The sequence below is a fragment of the Panthera tigris genome, chromosome E3 (genome assembly GCF_018350195.1).
Source record: "Panthera tigris isolate Pti1 chromosome E3, P.tigris_Pti1_mat1.1, whole genome shotgun sequence".
In the NCBI taxonomy this organism is placed as follows: domain Eukaryota; kingdom Metazoa; phylum Chordata; class Mammalia; order Carnivora; family Felidae; genus Panthera; species Panthera tigris.
Genome location: NC_056675.1, coordinates 25,094,303 through 25,113,617, shown reverse-complemented (window position 1 = coordinate 25,113,617; position 19,315 = coordinate 25,094,303). Strand labels below are relative to the sequence as shown.

The 19,315-nt window shown below is 40.0% G+C and overlaps 1 protein-coding gene and 1 long non-coding RNA gene across 3 annotated transcripts in view; one reads left to right on the top strand and one right to left on the bottom strand.

The window, feature by feature from the left end:
* The window catches only part of LOC122234612, a 42,496-nt gene that overhangs the window by 22,290 nt on the left and 891 nt on the right, over positions 1-19,315 (bottom strand). The window contains exons 2-4 of the long non-coding RNA XR_006212456.1: positions 7,991-8,111; positions 752-1,133; positions 467-633 (exon numbers count right to left, since the gene is read on the bottom strand). This is a non-coding gene — a long non-coding RNA (uncharacterized LOC122234612). The remainder of the gene's footprint in view (positions 1-466; positions 634-751; positions 1,134-7,990; positions 8,112-19,315) is intronic.
* ACSM3 (acyl-CoA synthetase medium chain family member 3) overlaps positions 58-19,315 on the top strand; it is a 33,667-nt gene continuing 14,409 nt past the window's right edge. For both annotated transcript variants that reach the window (XM_007084126.3, XM_042971718.1), the window contains exons 1-4: positions 58-119; positions 4,792-5,061; positions 5,673-5,883; positions 17,152-17,359. In XM_007084126.3, coding sequence (XP_007084188.1) covers positions 4,843-5,061; positions 5,673-5,883; positions 17,152-17,359 — 638 coding nt within the window. In that variant the 5' untranslated portion in view covers positions 58-119; positions 4,792-4,842. The remainder of the gene's footprint in view (positions 120-4,791; positions 5,062-5,672; positions 5,884-17,151; positions 17,360-19,315) is intronic.

Below are 19,315 nucleotides of genomic sequence, written 5' to 3'. Positions count from 1 at the left end.
TCCCTCTTCTGTTGGCTACTACCAGCACTAAAGCAGAAGTGAGAGTTCAAGTTTCAGGGCTGCTCTTCTAGGAAACAGGTCTGCCATCACCGCCAGCTGTGTTGGAATCTTTCACTTTAGTGAGTACTACCTTATCTGTCTTCTATGTAAGGTTTTCTGGGCTGGCACATGCACTTTTGAGCAAGAGTAACAAACAAGCAAGCAAAACCAACAAATCAAAAGTGCTCTCATGAAAGTATTTCTATCAGAATTTCTCAGCTGTTGTGTAATTGTATCTAGTAAGTAGCAAGGAGTGTGTACACACAAAAGGCTATAAACATAGCAGATAAGTTTTTCATTTTAAGTCTTTTGGTACTATGTAATTTTTTTTTTAACTATGTGCATGTGTTAACTTGGTAAAATGTTTTGGAAAAAACTTAATTGAGTTCAAGTACCAGCTGAGTTTTTCGCTGTGCTGTCTACTTACCTCTCCACCCTGCTCAGTGGCAGGTAAGAATCCATCTTCTGCATCATCCAGAAAGTATGCATACTACCTCTAGGGAAACTTCAGGGAACGTATAAATGAAAATCCAAGGAAATAATCCAGGGAAGCCACTTTTCTCCATTAAGTGATCAAGGGCAGCTCCAAAAATCCTATAGAGAAGGTTAAGTTTAGGGCTAGGGAGAATAGTAGGGGGCTTCCCCTTGCTTTGAGGCTGTATATGCTAAGCCACTGTTATTTCTTGGATTACTTGGTAGGAGAGATACTTACAGAGATGTAGGGCGGCTAAAACCTCTTCTGCACTGCTGTTTATATAGATGTAGAGCTTGCATTTTAGATGAGACCTTAAATACTTTGAAAGCCCAGCTGACCAGGAATGGTACTTTCTCTCTTAGAGGAGTTTTCTGTAGCTCAGTATAAACATCTCTACTCCTAGCTCAGCTCCTTCACCTATAAAGAATATTGGAAACCTGGAAAATAGATGTTATGAAATGCTAAGATCACTGAAAAGAACATCGCTGGGGAGAAGGCAATCTTACCACTTTGATGAGGAGGATGCTGATAAGTTCTTTTTGGTAGAGCAGAATGGTTAGGCTCATTTTAAGCTCCAAATGACTGGTCAATTTTCTTTTCATTATATGTTTGAAGGATTCTAAATGTGGTGGAGGAAACAGTTTCAAAATTTCATCTTAAATGCATAATAATGGAAACAATTCAAATGACATCAATAGAGGACTGGCTTAAGAAATTATGGTGCAGCTGTTCACTGGAATGCCATGCACTCTTTAAACAAAACAAAAACATTAAAAAAAAAAAAACCCAAAATGAGAAAGATACTTATGTAATGACACGGAAAGACCTTCAAGAATTTGTCATAAAAATGTTTTTTAATGGGAAGAATAGTGTGTACTCTAGGTTACCTGTTGTGTTAAAGTGGTGTAGAAAGAAGAATCTATTGCTTAAATACACATAAAGAAATACTGAAAAGATACATAGAAGTAATTGTAGTTCCTTAAGGGAGTGGGGGGGCAGGGATGAGACTGAGCAGCTGTGAGATGGGGGTGCAGGGGGAAGATTTTTTCACTGTGTAATTTTTAAGTTTTTTGCATCATTTGAAGACATGATCTAAAAAATTACAAATAAACAGAAAAGTTACACTAAAAGCTTAGTGTTTTTAACTACTACTTAATATGGGGCTCTAACTCACCAACCATGAGATCATGGCCTGAGCCAAAATTGGAAGCTTAACCAACTGAGCCACCCAGGTGCCCCTTATATCACCCACTTCTGAGCTATTATCAATATAGATCAGCACTGTCCACAAGAGATGTTCTGCAGTGATAGAAATGTTTTGTGTCTGCAGTTATCTATATGCAGTAGCCAAGAGCCACAAGTGGCTATTTAAGTGCTTAAAATTCAGTTACTCTAAGAACTTATTTTTAAATAGTATTTAAATTAATTTAAATTTAAATAGCCACATGTGAACAGTCCAGGTAGTTATATAAATCTAATTAAGCAATAAAGGCACTGCTCAGGTCTACTGTTATCCTGAGCTATTGAAATAAACTGTATATAAAAGTTCTCCCTTCTGAGTCATTTCTTCATTCAACAAATAAGCAAATACTATGGGCCGAACACGATGATATTTCCCAGGGATAGTCCCATGAACATAACAGACTAAATGCCTACCCTCATAGAACTTACATTCTAACACCAAATCAGCACACTAGAGCCATGAGTTAAATCCCACCCTCTACCTGTTTTTATACAGGCTGCAAACCAAGAATGGTTTTTACATTTTAATTTTTTATAAATATTATAACGTAAAAATATAAACATTTTTTGTTTTTTGAAACATTTGAAGACATGATCTAAAAAATTACAAATAAAGAGAAAAGTTACAACACTGAAAACTTAGTGTTTCTAACTACTACTTAACAACTCCTTTCAGCTGAATGAAACCTGATGCTAATTCTGTAATAAGGGAGATGGCTGCCAAATGTATGGGATTTATCTTTACATAATATTTATAATTTATATTATATTATAAATGTTTTTTTCATTTTTAAAAAAGTCAAAAGAGGAATAATAATTCATGACACATGAAAAATATATGAAATTCAAGTTTCAGTATCCATAAATAGGTCTTTTTTGGAACATAGTCTTGTATTGTCAATGGCTTCTATCTCAACCAGAGTTGAAGTAAGCAGTTGCCACAGAGATCATACATATGGCCCAGAAGGCCTAAATTATTATCTGGCCCTTTACAGAAAAGGTTTGCCAACCCCTGCACTAGAGAGTAGTAATATGCTAGACACCATGATAAGCACTTTGTATGTATTATCTCATTTAATCTTTGGGACAATTCTCTCTGACAGGGGTTCTATTAATCTCTACATTGGCAAAACGGAAAACCGGTTCTGAAAATGTGCATTTCTAACTAGCTTCCGGGTTATGCTGATGCTGCTGGTTCACAGATCACAACCTCTGAATCAGTGATTCTCCACCTTGATTGCACGTTAACATCCTCTGAGGAAATTTTAAGAATATGCTGCCCAGGCCCCATCTTCCAGAGATTCTGGTTTAATTGGTCTAATACCCAGGCATCGGTATTTTTAAAAAAGCTTTGCTGGTGATTCAAATATACAGCCAGGGTTGAGAATCACTGCTCTACTGAAATCCTATTGAACAACAGTAAAGAGAACATTCAAATGAGAATCCAAAGACGTGAGTTCTAGTTCTAACTCTGATATGACATATTGAAGCAAGTTGCTTCCCTTCTCCGGGGCTCTGTTTTCTCTGCAGGTGAAAAATGGGGAGCTCAAACCAGATGATCTCAGAGGGTTCAAGTTCAGTGACTTGTCTGGTCTTCACATAAACAGGTGGGAGGGTCAGAAGAACCCAGATCTTATAACGTATTGGGTGCAGCAACATGATGCCCAAACACCAGACCTATTTAGGATAAAACTGATGGCTGACATTATTAATTATTGTTTGGCAACATATCAGTAAAGAAACTCTCCCACATAGCCATGCTGCCTTACATACCACATAGCTAGAATTACAGTTAAAAATGATTTAATGATTATGAGAGTAGTATTTCATTGTAGGAAATTTGGAAGATTACAGAATGTATGAAGAAGAGAACCCTACAATCCCTAGAACCATGTTTTTAATAACTTTGTTTATGAGACCTCAGCCAAGTAAATGACATCATGATCAAATGATTTCCCACAGAAGCAGGGGGGCTCAGTGGCCTGAAGGGTCCTCCCCCACAAAAGTCCTAAAGGTTAAAGCCCTATTATTACATCTCCCATAAATGCAGCTCCAAGCCTGGACTGGAAGGTTGTGTGGGCTCCTACTGGGAGCATGGGAACTATGGCCTATAAACCAAAGGACTTTTGACAGTTCTTTCATGCCTAATTGGTACTGGGATACTCTCAGTTTTCTCACTTATGGATTACCCACTGTGGAAATTTCTCCTGAACATGTCTGTACAACTCTTGAAATGCAGGTGAAAGATTAAATTAGATAAGCAGGCTTGGCCCTTTGCTTTCACTGAGAGTAACTGAATGACCCAGATCTTCACTTCTTTAGAAATGCATATGGGAGGCAATAGTAAGTAGTACATAGTCAGGAGAATGGGCTGGGACCAGACAGTTCTAGGTTCAGATCCAACTAATGCCTCTGTTGTGGACTGAATGTGACCCCTCCAAATTCTTATGTTGAAGCCCTGACCCCCGAAATGTGATGGTATTTGGAGGTGGGGTCTTTAGGAGGGAATTAGGTTTAGATGAGGTCACAGGGTGAGACCCCAATAATGGGTTTAATATTTTTATAAAAGGGGAAGAGAAACCAGAGCTCTTGCTCTCTCAACGATGTGAGGAAACAAAGAGAAGGTGGTCATCCACAAGCCAGGAACAGAGTCCATACTGGAAAACTGAACTGGCCAGCACTTGGTCTTAGATTTCCCAGCCTCCAGAACTGTGAGAAATAAATGTCTATTTTTTGAGCCATCCTGTCTATGGTATTTTGTTATGGTGGCCAGAGTTGACTAAGACAGCCTCGCTTCATCATTTTTTCTTTCTTTAAACAGAAATGATAATAGTATCCATGTCACAGAGTTACTCTGAAGATTTAGTGATAATTTGTATGTAAGTAAAACAAAGTACAGTGTTTAAAACATATTGAGTGCTCAGAGAATGGCATTTTTAGAATGATTGTTAGTAATAATAATAAAACTTAGCTATTTTGGGGTATAGCTACCTTTAGGAGAGAGACAAATACATATCCTTTTACTTGTCTTTTAGATGGATTGGTTTCTGTGGAAATCCTGAGTGCTAACACATCCAACAAGACTGATGCTACCTCTTGTCACTATGGAGACATTACTTCGTGCCAAGTGTTTTTGGCGCCTAGCAATCCCTGGTTCTGTGAGAGAACTGCATAAAGATTATAGAATAGTACCTCCTCAGAATTTTTCCAACTATGAATCCATTAAACAGGAATTCAAACTGGAGACTCCAGAGTATTTCAACTTTGCTAAAGATATTCTGGACCAATGGACCAATATGGAAAAGGTATGAAGCAAGGGCCAGTCCAACTACAGTTTCTCAGATAGAAATGATTTTGCCCCCAGGGGATATTTGGCCATGTCTGGAAACAATTTTGTTGCCATGACTTGTGAGAAGGTGTGTGCCAATGGTTAGAGGCCAGGGATGCTGCCACACATCCTCTAATACATAAGACAGTTCCCCATGGCAAAGAATTATCTGGCTCAACATGTTAATAGTTCCATGGTTGAGAAAGGTGATGGTTATAAAAATGCATGATTATAGGTTAACTTCTTAAAAATCCAGAAAGGACTCGAATGAAAATGATTCCAAGAGTCAGAAATGGTAGGAAACAAGACATAGATATGTCACTGAGAGAATATAAAGGGATGCAAGAATTCTAACTTCTTGGAAAGAAAAGCAATCAGGCTAAATGAGAAATGACATATGCTGGAAGAAATGACATGGCTCCCAACAGCTAGAAATAAAGACTCTAGAGTTATTTCCCAATATTCCATGTGTGTCTTAACTAATGACCTGTGAATTTTCTTCTGGAAAAAATATTCCATTAAGTCAGTTAAAATAGAATTTAGCTGCATAATGACCTTTAAATCCATGACTGGTTTGTCTTTCCTCAGGCTGGAAAGAGACCTTCCAATCCAGCCTTCTGGTGGATAAATGGAAATGGAGAAGAAGTGAGATGGAGTTTTGAAGAACTGGGATCTTTGTCTAGAAAATTTGCCAATATACTTACAGAAGCCTGTGCCCTGAAAAGAGGAGATCGAGTAATTGTGATTCTGCCCAGGATCCCAGAATGGTGGCTTGCAAATGTAGCCTGTCTGCGAACAGGTTAGTAGTGCTTGCAATCTGATTATATTTAAAATAGGCTAGATGGGAGAGTTTCCAACACATCTAAGTAATCATGAGACATTCATTTGGGTAAATTATTTGAGGAACTATACACAATATAGTATTATTCTCAGAAACCTTAGAAATGTGTTTGAAACATTTCCTATCTTTTGACTTAAACTATGAGTTGGGTTTTTCATAATGAAATTAAGTTTATTTTTTTAATTAAGTTTACTTATTTATTTTTGAGAGAGACAGAGAGTAGAGAAGGGGCAGAGAAAGAGGGAGAGAGAGATTCTCAAGCAGGCTCTGTGCTGTCAGCACAGAGCCTGATGTGCTGCTTGTACTCACAAACCCTGAGATCATGACCTGAGCCAAAACCAAGAGTCAAGACTCTTAACCTACTGAGCCACCCAGATGCCCCATGAAATAAGTTTATTAACCAAATGCCAATCAACAATTGAATACCCTCATACCTGCCACTCTTCTCCTCCTATAGACTCATGGCCATCTGAATCTCAATGCAGCCACAAACTCAAAGAACCTACCCTAGTTCTTGTTTCATGCCTTTATTTCTCTCATGGTTAATTACCATTCATCTGGTACCCTAAGCCAAGCAGCTGCTACTCCTCCTTCCAAATCAGTTCCTGCATCTTGTAAATTTGACTTTCTACGTGCCCCTTGAGTCCCTCTTCTTCTCCAATTCCATCGCCATTGCCTTACTTCACATGTTTACCATCTCCTGAATGGACTTGCCCAAAAGTCTTCCTAATTCTGGTCTTGTGTGTGCCCACTTTACTCCTACGCAATTCATTCTCCATAGCTACTGTTCTTTCTAAAATGCGCATTTTATCCTGTCATTATGCTGCTTGACATGATTTAATAACTCTCCATTGCCTACCTGGTAACATCAGAACTTCTTTAGTTTGTCATGGAAGGTTTGAACTATCTTCCCTTCATTGTTTTCATACTCTGTGCTCCAGGAGTAGCAAGTGGTTTCCTATAAGGTTCATTATCCTTCCCATTTCCTGGCTTTTGTGCACATTGTTTCCTATGTGTGGAAAGCCTTTTCCTCACACCTAACCTCCTGGACAACTATTGGATTTTCAGGTCTTAACTCTAACGTCACTTCTCAGGCAACCCCACCCTGATGTCCCAATTAGGTGCTTTCTTTTTTGAGCTCCCCTAAAAAACATGTATGCATTTTTATTTTAACCTGTACTATGTTGTCTAGGTATATCATTTGCTCATAAATTTGTCATTCCCATAGGACTATGTATGTTCCTAAAAGGCAATGACTATGAGATAGTCATGTCTTACCTCCAATTGTTGGCATATAGTAAATGCTCAGTAAAATATTGGTTGAATTAATTCCTATCCCTACCGTTATAATAAATCATTATATTAAGTAAGCATTCTTAATTTATCATAATAATTACTTGCATTTGAGGAGAGTTATACATTCCATATCATATATACATATAAATTATACACTGGAGTAGCAGAACCCACTTTTACAGTTTTTCTTTTTTAACAAAATGATAGCTTTCATGAATGCTGCTATACTCATTGTCTTAGTAAGGGGAATGTTGGATTTCCAAGACCAGAAATCCATTCATATTAGTTCAATTAAGGAAGGATAATTATTGGATGTCTACTGAAGAATCTTACAGAAAAAAAAAGTGCAGAAAGAGCAATTGGCCTCTGCAAGGGAGGCAGGCAGCTTCTTTCTCTATTTCTTTTGCTCTAAAGCCATAGGGCCTCTTGTCTCTGCCTCTCTCAAGCATCTGTTCTTTTGACATCTGCTAACACATGATTTCTTTGCTGCCTTCATTTTGGCCGACATGTGGCTTTGGTTTGCCACACAGATGCCTTAGATCCTAACTCTGTATGTTCTCAGTCTCTTAAATCAAATATTTGAGGCAGAATCTGACTGGCATGGCTTGGGTTAGGCCAGTCAGATGTGGTCAGAGGCAAGTTCATCCGGTACAAACATGGTTACTGAGGTTACAGAAAGTAAGGCAGAGTCTCTTAGAAGGGAGGATGAAAGGAGGCGATAAATGGTAAATCTAATATACTAACAATTCTGAAAATAAGCATTACCTACCACCTAGAGGGATGGGTAGATGGACTAGGCTTTCAAATCCTGTTGCCAAACTGAATGATGGGAGTTACTTCTTTTGTCCACCAAACAAACTTCTGTAAAAATTTTGTCCTTTCATGTAGATCTGTTAACAGGGAGAAAGGGGGCTACGAGTGTCAGTCTTTTAACCCTTCATGCAAAAATTGGTAATATCATCTTATACACCCTATATCACAAACATGGTAATGAGAGGCCTCTCCCAAGATTTAAAGTAACATTTTGTTCCCTGACAAGAAATAATGTAATGCTTCCCAGAATGATTAATTTGGACAGGAAGCAGTTTTAATAGGTAAGATTGATCACTATTAATAGGTTCTTTTAAAGATAGGATATGAGGAGAGGGTCCAACATGGCAGAGAAGTAGGGGGAATCAATACTTCCCATGCCTCTCAAACAAAGAAGTGTAGAAACTAAAGGACTTTGAACACCAGAGCCTGGGAGGAAAAGAGACTTAATCTACCAGAAAGAAAATGGGAAAGCTGGAAAAAAGGTGGGTAACTGCGAATTGGGGGAGATAAAAAAAAGGCTGCTTGGCCACGGAGGGGAGGGACCCCCTTCTGCAAAGAGACAAAGGGAAGAGAAAGAGTGGCTAGGGAAGTGCAGGACTGTATCTAGACAGGAGAAAGACCTCGGACTGGGATTGAGACTGAGAGGGATCTGATCTCTAACTGCAGGGCTTTCTTCCGACTGGGGCTGGCTCCCCGTTCATGCACCTGGGGTAGAGGGGAGCCAGCCCTGGATGTGGTGGTAGGCCAGAGCTCAGTCCACAGTTGGAGAAAGTGGTTCCCTCCCTGGAGGGCTGCATGATAGTACAGAACCTGCCTGCATCCTTCACCCCTTGGGCACAGTTGCTGGGCCAAGGGCGCAGTCTGCAGGAGAAAAAGGCAGGTGTCTCCCTGGAGTGCTGTGGGAAAAGACAAAGCCTGCCTGCATCCGCCACCCTGTGGGCTCGCAGCGAGGGCAGCAACTGAGTCCGCAGTAGGAGAAGGCTGTCCTCCCTGAAGTGTAGAGGCACAGACAAAGCCAGTCGACACCACATATCGCCGCACTGAGAGGCGCTTCCCCAGCGCCAGAGCGCACTGAGCCGGACTTTGAATCCTAGCCAAGCGCAGAGTCAGGGGAGTTGGCAGAGTGGAGCCAGAAGGACGCCCCCCCCCCGCCCCCATCTGCGCCCCGGCACAGTGAGGACTATTCAAACTGAGTCCACCAGGTCTGGCTCTGTGGAGAAGAGACTGGGGAATCACCATTCCCCCCGACCCCATCCCACCACCACCAAGGTGAGGCCTCAGGGATCACTCCCGGGGCCCATAGTGGAGGTGGGTTCAGAATACGCCAGATCATGCCTCCTTGCACTGGGTAACTGCGTATCCAATTGATTGGCACAGACCCTGCAGACAGCTCCTCCCGACAAGCAATGCAGCATTGCCTGGATTAACTCTAGGTCAATTATGGATATGTAGATATATTCTCCCCCCACCCCCAATTTCTTCTCCTTATCTCTTCTCTCCCCTAGGCTGGTTACTCTGGTTATTGGGCTGTCTAAACAGACATATTTAATCCATTGTCTTGATACATGTTCTACACCTCCTTTACACTCCTTTCTCTCTCTCTGGAATAATCAAGCCATATAATTTCTCTGTCTGGGTAACTTTATCTTCGTTTCATTTCCCCCGCCTCCTTCTTTATTTTCCTTTCTCTCTCTCTGGATTAAGGCTTTTAGTCTCTCTGCCTAATCAATGTTTATTTTTTCTCCCCCCCACCCCGCCCCGCCCCACCACGCGTTCCTATCATTTCTCTCTTTGTATATGCTTTTCCATCAGCACTGCCTCCACTTTCTTCTTTACCTGTAGTCGGTGCTTTTGGGTTTTTTGTTTTTAGTCTTTAAGTTTTTGTTTTTGTTTATTTGCTTGTGTTATTTGTGTGTTTGCATGTTTTTGTCTCCTGTTTGTCTCTCTGTTTTCCTTTGCAGGGCCACTCCAAGGAACAAATCAAAGCACATCTGGTGGAGGGTCCAAAATATTATTACGAATAGGGTAATAAAATAACCAAAGTCACAACAACAGAGAGCAAGTAACAATCTCTGAAAAAACACCTCCTGAAGGGCCAGGCCCTGGGCAGTGTATGACCCTCATTTAATATAGCAGTGCTCGCAGGTGCAGGGCAAACAACAAACATTTAAAATGCATAAGGGACAGAAAACTAGCCAAAATGATGAAACGGAAAAATTCTCCTCAAAAGAAATTACAGGAAGTAGTGACAGCTAACGAATTGATCAAAACCGATTGAAGCAATATAACAGAACAAGAATTTAGAGTAATAGCCATAAAATTAATTGCTGGGCTTGAAAAAAGCATAGGAGACAGCAGAGAACCTATTGCTACAGAGATCAAGGGATTAAAAAATAGTCATGATGAATTAAAAAATGCTATAAATGAGGTGCAAAATAAAATGGAGGCTGCCACAGTGTGGATTGAAAAGGCAGAGGAGAGAATAGGTGAATTAGAAGATAAAATTATGGAAAAAGAGGAAGCTGAGAAAAAGAGAGATAAAAAAATCCAGGAGTACGAGGGGGAATTAGAGAACTAAGTGATGCAATCAAATGGAACAATATCCCTATCATAGGAATTCCAGAAGAAGAAGGAGAGAGAGAAAGGGGCTGAAGGTGTACTTGAACAAATCATAGCTGAGAAGTTCCCTGGGGAAGGGAAGGCATCAAAATCCCTCTGGGGAAGGAAACAGGCATCAAAATCCAAGAGGCAGAGAACTCCCTTCAGATGTAACTTGAATTGATCTTCTGCACGACATATCATAGTGAAACTGGCAAAATACAAGGATAAAGAGAGAATTCTGAAAGCAGCTAGGGATAAATGGGCCTTAACACACAAAGGTAGACACATAAGGGTAGTAGCAAACCTATCTACTGAAACTTGGCAGGCCAGAAAGGAATGGTAGGAAATCTTCAATGTGATGAACAGAAAAAAATATGCAGCCAAGAATCCTTTATCCAGCAAGTCTGTCATTCAGAATAGAAGGAAAGATAAAAGTCTTCCCAAACAAACAAAAACTGAAGGAATTCATCACCACTAAACCAGCCCTACAAGAGATCCTAAGGGGGGCTCTGTGAGTCAAATGTTGCAAGAACCACAAAGGACCAGAGACACCACTACAGGCATGAAACCTACAGACATCACAATGACTCTAAACCCATATCTTTCAATAATAACACTGAATGTAAATGGACTAAATGCTCCAACCATAAGACATAGGGTATCAGAATGGATAAAAAAACAAGACCCATCTATTTGCTGTCTACAAGAGACTCATTTTAGACCTGAGGACACCTTCAGATTGAAAGTGAGGGGATGGAGAAAAATTTATCACGCTACTGGAAGTCAAAAGAAAGCTGTAGTAGCCATACTTATATCAGACAAACTACACTTTAAAGGCTGTAACGAGATTAACAAGGGCATTATATAATAATTACAGGGTCCATCCATCAGGAAGAGCTAACAATTATAAATGTCTATGTGCCGAATATGGGAGCCCCAAAATATATAAATCAATTAATCACAAACATAAGCAACCTTATTGATAAGAAAGTGGTAATTGCAGGAGACTTTAATACTCCACTTATAGCAATGAATAGAACATGTAGACAGAGAATAAATAAAGAAACTAGGTCCCTGAATGATATATTGGATCAGTTGGACTTGACAGATATATTTAGAACTCTGCATCCCAAAGCAACAGAATATACTTTCTTCTCGAGTGCACATGGAACATTCTCCAAGATAGATCACATACTGGGTCACAAAACAGCCCTTAATAAGTATAAAAGAACTGAGATCATACCATGCACACTTTCAGACCACAATGCTATGAAACTGGAAATCAATCACAGGAAAAAGTCTGGAAAACCTCCAGAAGCATGGAGGTTAAAGAACATCCTACTAAAGAATGAATGGGTCGAGGTGCCTGGGTGGCTCAGTCAATTGAGCATCTGACTTTAGCTCAGGTCATGATCTCACACTCCGTGAGTTCGAGCCCCACACTGGGCTCTGTGCTGACAGATCAGAGCCTGGAGCCTGCTTCAGATTCTGTGTCTCCCTCTCTCTCTGCCTCTCCCCCGCTCATCCTCTCTCCTTCTCTCTCTCTCTCTCTCTCTCTCTCTCTCTCTCTCTTTGTCAAAAATAAGCATTAAAAAAACAGTTTTAAAGAATGAATGAGTCAGGGCGCCTGGGTGGCTCGGTCAGTTAAGCATCAGACTTCAGCTCAGGTCATGATCTCACAGTTTGTGAGTTTGAGCCCCGTATCAGGCTCTGTGCTGACAGCTCAGAGCCTAGAGCCTGCTTCAGATTCTGTGTCTCCCTCTCTCTCTGCCCCTCCCTTGCTTGCAGGCGCGCTCTCTCTCTCTCTCTCAAAAATAAAATAAACATTAAAAATTTTTAAAAAAAGAATGAATGGGTCAACCAGGCAATAAGAGAAAAAATTTAGAAGTATATGGAAACAAATGAAAATGAAAACACAACAATCCAAATGCTTTGGGATGCAGCGAAGGCAGTCCCGAGAGGAAAATACATTGCAATGCAGGCCTATCTCAAGAAACAAGAAAAATCCCAAATACAAAATCTAACAGCACACCTAAAGGAAATAGAAGCAGAGCAGCAAAGACACCCCAAACCCAGCAGAAGAAGAGAAATAAATTTCAGAGCAGAAATAAACAATAGAGAATCTAAAAAAACTGTAGAGCAGATCAATGAAACCAAGAGTTGGTTTTTTGAAAAAATAAACACAATTGGTAAACCTCTAGCCAGGATTCTCAAAAAGAAAAGAGAGAGGACCCAAACAGATAAAATCATGAATGAAAATGGAATTATTACAACCAGTCTCTCAAAAATACAAGCAATTATCAGGGAATACTAGGAAAAATTATATGCCAACAAATTGGACAACCTGAAAGAAATGGACAAATTCCTAAGCACCACACACTTCCAAAACTCAAACAGGAAGAAATAGAAAGCTTGATCAGACCCATAATCAGCTATCAAAAATCTCCCAACAAATAAGAGTCCAGGACCAGGTGGCTTCCCTGGGGAATTCTACCAGACATTTAAAGCAGATATAATATCTATCCTTCTCAAGCTTTTCCAAAAAACTGAAAGGGAAGGAACTTCCAGACTCCTTCTATGAGGCCAACATTACTTTGGTTCCCAAACCAAACAGAGACCCAGCAAAGAAAGAGAACTACAGGCCAATATCCCTGATGAATATGGATGCAAAAATTCTCAACAAGATACTAGCAAATTGAATTCAATTGAATATAAAAAGAATTATTCACCATGATCAAGTGGGATTCATTCCTGGGCTGCAGGGCTGGTTCAGTATTCACAAATCAATCAATGTGATACATCACATTAATAAAAGAAAAGATAAGAATCATATGATCCTGTCAATCGGTGCAGAAAAGGCATCTGACAAAATTCAGCATTCTTTCTTAATAAAAACCCTCGAGAAAGTCGGGATAAAAGGAACACACTTAAACATCATAAAAGCCATTTATGAAAAGTCCACAGCTAATATCATCCTCAATGGGGAAAAACTGAGAGCTTTCCCCCTGAGATCAGGAACACGACAGGGATGTCCACTCTCACTGCTGTTGTTTAACATAGTGTTGGAAGTTCTAGCAATCAGACAACAAAAGGAAATCAAAGGCATCAAAATTGGCAAAGATGAAGTCAAGCTTTCACTTTTTGCAAATGACATGACACTGTATATGGAAAACACTATAGACTCCACCAAAAGTCTGGTGGAACTGATACATGAATCAGCAAAGTCGCAGGATACAAAATCAATGTACAGAAATCAGTTGCATTCTTATACACTAATAATGAAGCAACAGAAAGACAAATAAAGAAAATGATCCCATTCACAATTGCACCAAGAAGCATAAAATACCTAGCAATAAACCTAACCAAAGATGTAAAAGATCTGTATGCTGAAAACTATAGAAAGCTTATGAAGGAAATTGAAGAAGATAATAAAGAAATGGAAAAACATTCCATGCTTATGGGTTGGAAGAATAAATATTGTTAAAATGTCAATACTACCCAAAGCTATCTACACATTCAATGCAATCCCAATCAAAATTGCACCAGCATTCTTCTCAAATCTAGAACAAGCAATCCTAAAATTTGTATGGAACCACAAAAGACCCCGAATAGCCAAAGTAATTTTGAAGAAGAAGACCAAAGCGGGAGGCATCACAATCCCAGACTTTAGCCTCTACTACAAAGCTGTCATCATCAAGACAGCATGGTATTGGCACAAAAACAGACACATAGACCAATGGAATAGAATAGAAACCCCAGAATTAGACCCACAAAAGTATGGCCAACTCATCTTTGACAAAGCAGGAAAGAATATCCAATGGAAGAAAGACAGTCTCTTTAACAAATGGTGCTGGGAGAACTGGACAGCAACATGCAGAAGAATGAAACTAGACCACTTTCTTACACCATTCACAAAATTAAACTCAAAATGGATAAAGGACCTGACTGTGAGACAGGAAACCATCAAAACCCTAGAGGAGAAAGAAGGAAAAAAAACCTCTCTGACCTCAGCCGTAGCAATTTCTTACTTGACACATCCCCAAAGGCAAGGGAATTAAAAGCAAAAATGAACTATTGGGACCTCATGAAGATAAAAAGCTTCTGCACTGCAAAGGAAACAATCAACAAAACTAAAAGGCAACCGACGGAATGTGAAAAGATAATAGCAAATGACATATTGGACAAAGGGCTAGTATCCAAAATCTATAAAGAACTCACCAAACTCCACACCAGAAAAACAAATAATCCAGTGAATAAATGGGCAGAAAACATGAATAGACACTTCTCTAAAGAAGACATCCAGATGGCCAACAGGCACATGAAAGGATGCTAAACATTGTTCCTCATCAGGGAAATACAAATCAAAACCACACTCAGATACCACCTCACGCCAGTCAGAGTGGCCAAAATGAACAAATCAGGAGACTACAGATGCTGGCGAGGATGTGGAGAAATGGGAACCCTCTTGCATTGTTGGCAGGAATGCAAACTGGTGCAGTGGCTCTGGAAAACAGTGTGGAGGTTCCTCAAAAAATTAAAAATAGATCTACCCTATGACCCAGCAATAGCACTGCTAGGAAGTGCAAAGGGATACAGGAGTGCTGATGCATAGGGGTACTTGTACCCCAATGATTATAGCAGCAATTTCAACAATAGCCAAATTATGGAAAGAGCCTAAATGTTCATCAACTGACGAATGGATAAAGAAGATGTGGTTTATATATACAATGGAATACTACTTGGCAATGAGAAAGAATGAGATATGGCCTTTTGTAACAATGTGGATGGAACTGGAGAGTGTTATGCTAAGTGAAATAAGTCATACAGAGAAAGACAGATACCATATGTTTTCACTCATATGTGGATCCTGAGAAACTCAGCAGAAGACCGGGGGGGAGGGGAAGAGGGGAAAAAAGTTACAGAGAGGGAAGGAGGCAAACCATAAGAGACTCTTAAAGACTAATAACAAACTGAGGGGTGATGGGGTGGGGAGTGGGTGATGGGCATTGAGGAGGGCACCTGTTGGGATGAGCACTGGGTGTTGTATGGAAACCAATTTGACAATAAATTTCGTATAAAAAATTAAAAAGAAAAGAAAAGAACAGAAAAAGGAAATTTAATAAAATAGGATATGAATAATTTTTTAGCAGAAATTAATTATCTAAGGATAATGTGTTTAAACAAATTGCTCCTACTAGGCATCAAATACTGACTGTGAACTTGTCATTAGAGAGTGCCTTTAAATTATTAACAGAAGACTGTTAGGCCATGGCAGGAGAATCACTTATCCCCAGGTGGAACATCTCTAAGGAATAACCTTGGAGATAAAGCCTCATAAATATTGCTGCATTGCCTGATTAGAAAGGAAAGATATTCTGAAGAACTTTGTGTTTTGGTACTGATTGTCTGCTTCCTGAAGAACTCCACTGAAGGGCTTATCCTTTCCAAAATGGAAAGACGAGTCAGTGTCAAGAGTCCAGGAATGAGCAGGTATGTGTTATTCAATCTTCCTTTCCTGCTGTGATGCTGGGAAGAGCAAAAACCATTGTGAAGTGTATCCTTTCCAGCCCTCTCCTGAGGGTCTGGACCTAAGAGTGGTGGAGTCTGAAATATAAATATGGATGCATGTAGATATAGAGATACAGATATAGACATATTCTTGAAAGTCCATTAATCCTTTGAGAAAATAATAGCTAAAATTTGGTCAGCACTGTTCTATGCTCTTTATACATTCTAACTCATTTACTCCTCATTAATCTTACAGAATCCTCATTTTACAGTAGCAGAACCTGAGACTCATGGAGATGAAGTGGCTTGTCCAAGGCCAAGCTATAAGACTATTTGGCTCCAGGACACACTCTTAACCATTACACTACACTTACAGTGTAATTTACAGCAGGGAGAAGTAGAAGTACAGAAAAGATGAATGCCTTGATCCTTCCCTTTGGAGAGAAATCATAAAACATTCACGTATGTTTTAAAAGGTGCTGAAGTAGTTAAGTGTACAGCTCTGGGGTCAGGCTACAGGGTTCAATCTCTGCACTGCCACTTTCCATTTCAGGGATCTTTGGCAAATTATTCATAGATTTTGTGTTTTGTTTTTTTTGGGGGGTGGGTAGGGATTAAATAAGTTAAAACATGCAAAACACTTAGAATAGCATCTGACATTTAGCCAATAAATGTTGGGTAATATTACTCTACAAGCCAAACTCTCTTTAAAAAAAATGGGGAAAAAAACCTCTCTTCAAGCTGAACGTTATGAATGGTCTTCAGATAGAAGATAATTATCCAGCATTTAACATGCTTTCATGGTAGGCCAAAAGGGTCACAGATTTTAAGATCCCTTGAAAGGCAAAAGCCAAATAATTAATGGAAGATAAATAGATATCTAGACTGTTAAATGGAATGGTAAACTCATCCTGAGACATAAGGTACATGTGAGATATCTACACTAGCTAACTACCATGATAAAGGAAATCCTTCCTTCTATACATAGTTTCTTTTCTGCCCCTGTAGGGACAGTTTTAATTCCAGGAACCACCCAGCTGACCCAGAGAGACATTCTCTACAGACTACAATCTTCAAAAGCAAAATGCATTATTACTGACGAAGTTTTAGCCCCTGCAGTAGATGCTGTTGCGTCTAAATGTGAAAATCTGCACTCCAAGCTAATTGTGTCTCAGAAACCCAAAGATGGATGGGGGAACCTAAAGGAAATGATGAAGTGAGTAGCCATAATTGTTGTAGAACAGCTTCCCCAGAGGAAGGCAACACTGAAAAGATATTCAACCCACCAAGTGATCAGAAAAATGAAAAGTAAAATGAGGCAAAGGGAACAACTAGTAATTATGGCTGCACCAACAATGCAAACTCTGAGGCAGGAAAGAGGTTGGAGTGTTTTTTAGAGGTTAGGATCTCCAGGAAGCAGGCCCTGAGATAGATATTAGTTGTGTAAGAAGTTTATTAAGGAGTTGTCTTGGGGTCAACACCTATGAAGGAAGGGGAGGGATGTGCAATTGGACAAAGGAAGAAATGTATCTGCCATGCGCTCCCACTGGGACCTCTGGGGCATGGATAGCCCCTCAAAGCTATTCCCAGATAAAATAAGAGATCCTGGCCTTTATATACCCATACTGATCAGTAACTGGGTGTGGCCTATCCCTAGAAGGAGAGGTGAGTGACCTTGAGCAAGGCAGCTGTCTTCAGCCAAAGCAATCTCTAAAAGAGAGCTGGCTCCCAGCAGCTGTGGGAAGTAAGTCCTTCATTCCTGCAGCAGGATCTAGGAGGTGTCTCACAGCACCAACCACAGAGCTGTTATCATCTCCCAGAGAAACAGAGAAACACAGTGAATTCTTCTGTGTAGGCTATATCATTACCTTGCTGATAACAACACTTCTGGTTATAAATAAGATGGATGCAATTATAAAACTGAGTTACACTGATGTCCATCCCTGCTATGGAATGCTTTCAGGGGTCACTTGGCACTCTGGCCATGTACTGGTTCTATCTTAGCTTTAGGCTGGCAGCCAGTTCCCTCTAGAATGAACTTCCTACCTTTACTCAAGGATTTGGAAGCATGCTTGCAACTATGGATTTGTTCCTACTGCCTCTAAAATAGCCATCATTTATTGAGTTCTTACCAAAAGCCAAGTACTGTTCTAATTAAAATAATGTTATAATTGCAATAATGGGTAACATTTATATTGCCTTGGTTAGGTGCCAAAAACTGCTCCAAGCGTTCACATATATTAACTCATTAAAATGTCACAATAACCTAAGGAAAGGGTGCTATAGTAATACAGATGAATAAGGTCAAATGCTATGATCTGGCAGAGCTGGGTTTCAAACCCAGGGAGTCTGGCTTCTGAACCCACACTCCTAAAGGCTATGTTTACTGCCTATAGTGGTGAGAGATTGGTATGATAACCCCACCTTAGTTTTCAAAAGCAACTGTATTTACAATAAAGTGATAAATACACTGCTCTAGGTAATATTTTTAAGGAAGAAAATTATGAAATCATAGACTAAATACCTAGTCTACCTGTTAGGCTTTGAAAACAGCTTCTTGGGAGCCTGGGTGGCTTAGTCATTAAGCATCCAACTCCAGCTCAGGTCATGATCTCACGGTTGGTGAGTTGGAGCCCCACTTCGGGTGAGCCCTGCTTCCCTCTCTCCTCTCTCTCTCCTCCCTCTCTCTCTCTCTGCCCCTCATGGGATTCTCTCTCTCTCTCTCTCTCTCTCTGACCCTCTCTCACTTGCTCCCTCTTGAAAGAAAGAAAGAAAGAAAGAAAGAAAGAAAGAAAGAAAGAAAGAAAGAAAGAAAAGGAAAACAGCTTTTCTACAATTCTCGTGGCCTGGATTTTCTAATTCATTCATTCTCAGCCCAGTACTCCCAGATAAAATCTCTGTGTGCAGTGTTTACCTCCTCTTAGCTGCCCTAATGTGGGGCCTGTTAGCAGCCCAGTTATCCTTCAGAACTACAGCTGATCCTTGAACAATGTGGGAATCACCAACCTGCCTTATACTGTTACCCATGACTTCTATTAACACACTCCATTTTTTAAATACTTATTTATTTTGAGAGAGAGAGAGAAAGAGCACATGCAAGCAGGGGAGGGGCAGAGAGAGAGGGAAAGAGAGAATCCCAAGCAGACTTCACACTGTCAATGCAGAGCCTGAT